Genomic DNA, 2,622 nt, shown 5'->3' on the forward strand with positions numbered 1-2,622 from the left:
TATAGAAGGGAAAGTAAAAGATAGGTTAGAGGAAGGAGTTGTAAATAGTTGTTAGTTAATTATTCTCTGTTATACTTTATGAAATAAAGCTGTTAATTTTTACTTTAAATAGTTCTTGGCCCCTCAGATTTTCACAGATTACTAGACAGGATAAATTTTTTCTATGTTGCTGTTTTAAATTAAGCAGGAGGGTTTACCCATGTTGTAACAGTGTGCATGTGAGGGAGAGAGGAGAGAGGGAGAGAGAGAGAAAAAAAGAGAGAGTGTGAGTGTGTGCATGAGAGAGTGTATGTTTGCGTGTGTGCATGAGTGTGATGGAGTATAAGCCTGTACATTGGCGAGACCAGCAGGCGCTATGACAACAGATGAAGGGATACCGTGCAACAATCGCCAGACAGGGATGTTCCCTCCCAGTTGGGGAACACTTCAACAGTCAGGGATGTTCGGTCTCAGATGTTCGGATGACCATCCTCCAAGGCGGATTTCGGGATATGCAACAATGCAGGGTGGCCGAGCAGAGGCTGATAGCCAAGTTCGGTACCCATGAGGATGGCCTCAACCAGGATCTTGGGTTCATGTCACACTACAGGTGACCCCACTACACTATACATTCTCTCACAAGCACACATACACACACGCTTACATACTTACATACTCACACAGACCATCTCTCATACATATGCTTTCTCTCAGACACACACATACACCCTCTCAACACTCACACCCATGCACACATGCTCTCACAGGCTTATACTGTGTCACACTCACACACACACTCTACCAAGCATGCACACACACACATGCATCCACACACACACACATAAGTGTGGGGTGAATTTGCATTTGGAGAATTGTATTTGCAGATACATTCTATTTTTGCTCAAAAAGCACACAATCTACAGGCAGTCAATCCATATAACATTTTTTAAATTCCTACTTTGGAAATAGAACCAGTCTGACTCAAGATTGGGATACAGACAGACTCTAACCTCACACCCTTAATGCATTGTCTGAGCTGAGATGTCACTTTTTAAAATAAAACCTTAAGTTATCTTGAGACTGTGACTTAAAAGAAGTTCTGGGATTTACATATTAATGAACCAAAACCAGCAACCCATTCTAGATTTATTCAATACAGAGGAACCTCAAATATCCAGTATTCAATTGACCAAATTTTGAATTATCCAAACAAGATTGCAAGGTCCTGATGCTTGACTAATGTTATCTGGCATTCGATTATCTGGCATTTGATTGATCAAATGAAATACTCCCTGCCCATGTCCTTTGGATAATCGAGGTTTCTCTGTATATCATTAAAAATCACACAACACCAGGTTATAATCCGACAGGTTTAATTGGAAGCACACTAGCTTTCGGAGTGTCGCCCCTTCATCAGGTGATAGTGGAGGGCTCAATCCTAACACACAGAATTTATAGCAAAGATTTACAGTGTGATGTAACTGAAATTATACATTGAAAAATCGATTGTCTGTTAAGTCGTACATTAAAAAATCGATTATCTGTTAAGTCGTACATTGAAAAATTGATTGTCTGTCAAGCTAGTGTGCTTTCAATTAAACCTGTTGGACTATGACCTGGTGTTGTGTGATTTTTAACTTTGTACACCCCAGTCAACACCAGCATCTCCAAATCATGACCTCTGTATATCGTTTTAATTGCATGATACTGTGATCTTTTGCTATAAATTCTGTGTCTTATGATCCTGCCCCACTAATTACCTGATGAAGGAGATGCACTCTGAAAACTGGTACTTCCAAATAAACTGGTTGGACTGTAACCTGGTGTGTGTGATTTTCAACTTTGCCCACCCCAGTCCAACACTGGCAGCTCCACATCATAGATTAGGATATCTGGTCAGCATGGACGAGTTGGACTGAAGGGTCTGTTTCCAGGTTGTACATCTCTATAAGTGAAAATGTCAGAAGTATGCAGCTAACTCCAGTATGTTAGTGTGTGCAGTGGGAGGGACATTACCCCTTTAAGACAGCAGCAAATGATATGACTGTACCATTTCTTTCCAGTGATGGACGTAGAACGTGAAGGTTTTAAAAATGGTAATTTATTGTATTTTCAAAAACCTTGGACAGAAATCTTGATTTTTTTGTCAGTGAAGGTATCGTTGTGTCTGAGGTCTTCCCGTTACCAAGTGATTCCTGTGACCGTCCGCTCAATTTCACCTCCATTCCCCCCCTCGGCCCGGATTGTGAGGTAGGGTCCAAACCGGCAAGATGGCGGCCGCCAGTTACCTTCTGGAATCTCAGGAGCATTTCAAAAATAACGGCCGCACGAAGGAGTTCTCGGCCCATACAGCCAAGGTGCACTCGGTGGCTTGGAGCTGCGATGGTCGCAGGCTCGCGTCCGGCTCTTTCGACAAGACAGCCAGCGTGTTTGTGCTGGACAAAGACCGGCTGGTGAGTGGCGAGATGGAACAGAGAGAGAGTCAACCTTCAAGTCCACTCAGCTCCCTCTTTTCCCCCCTGTGTGTGCCCGTCCGGCCCCGGGGGTTGGAACACCCAGCATCTGATCAAAACAGTCACAGTATAACACCACACCACCCCACCACCCACCCACTCACTCACACACACACGCCACCCCCATCAA

General features: G+C 43.6%; 1 protein-coding gene across 1 annotated transcript in view; it reads left to right on the forward strand.

Annotated features, from left to right (window-relative positions):
* The first annotated feature begins 2,046 nt into the window (after positions 1 to 2,046).
* The window catches only part of thoc3 (THO complex 3), a 17,417-nt gene continuing 16,841 nt past the window's right edge, over positions 2,047 to 2,622 (forward strand). Inside the window, exon 1 of the mRNA XM_043703758.1 lies at positions 2,047 to 2,432. Coding sequence (XP_043559693.1) covers positions 2,250 to 2,432 — 183 coding nt within the window. The 5' untranslated portion in view covers positions 2,047 to 2,249. The remainder of the gene's footprint in view (positions 2,433 to 2,622) is intronic.

This window comes from Chiloscyllium plagiosum, chromosome 14 (genome assembly GCF_004010195.1).
Source record: "Chiloscyllium plagiosum isolate BGI_BamShark_2017 chromosome 14, ASM401019v2, whole genome shotgun sequence".
NCBI lineage: Eukaryota > Metazoa > Chordata > Chondrichthyes > Orectolobiformes > Hemiscylliidae > Chiloscyllium > Chiloscyllium plagiosum.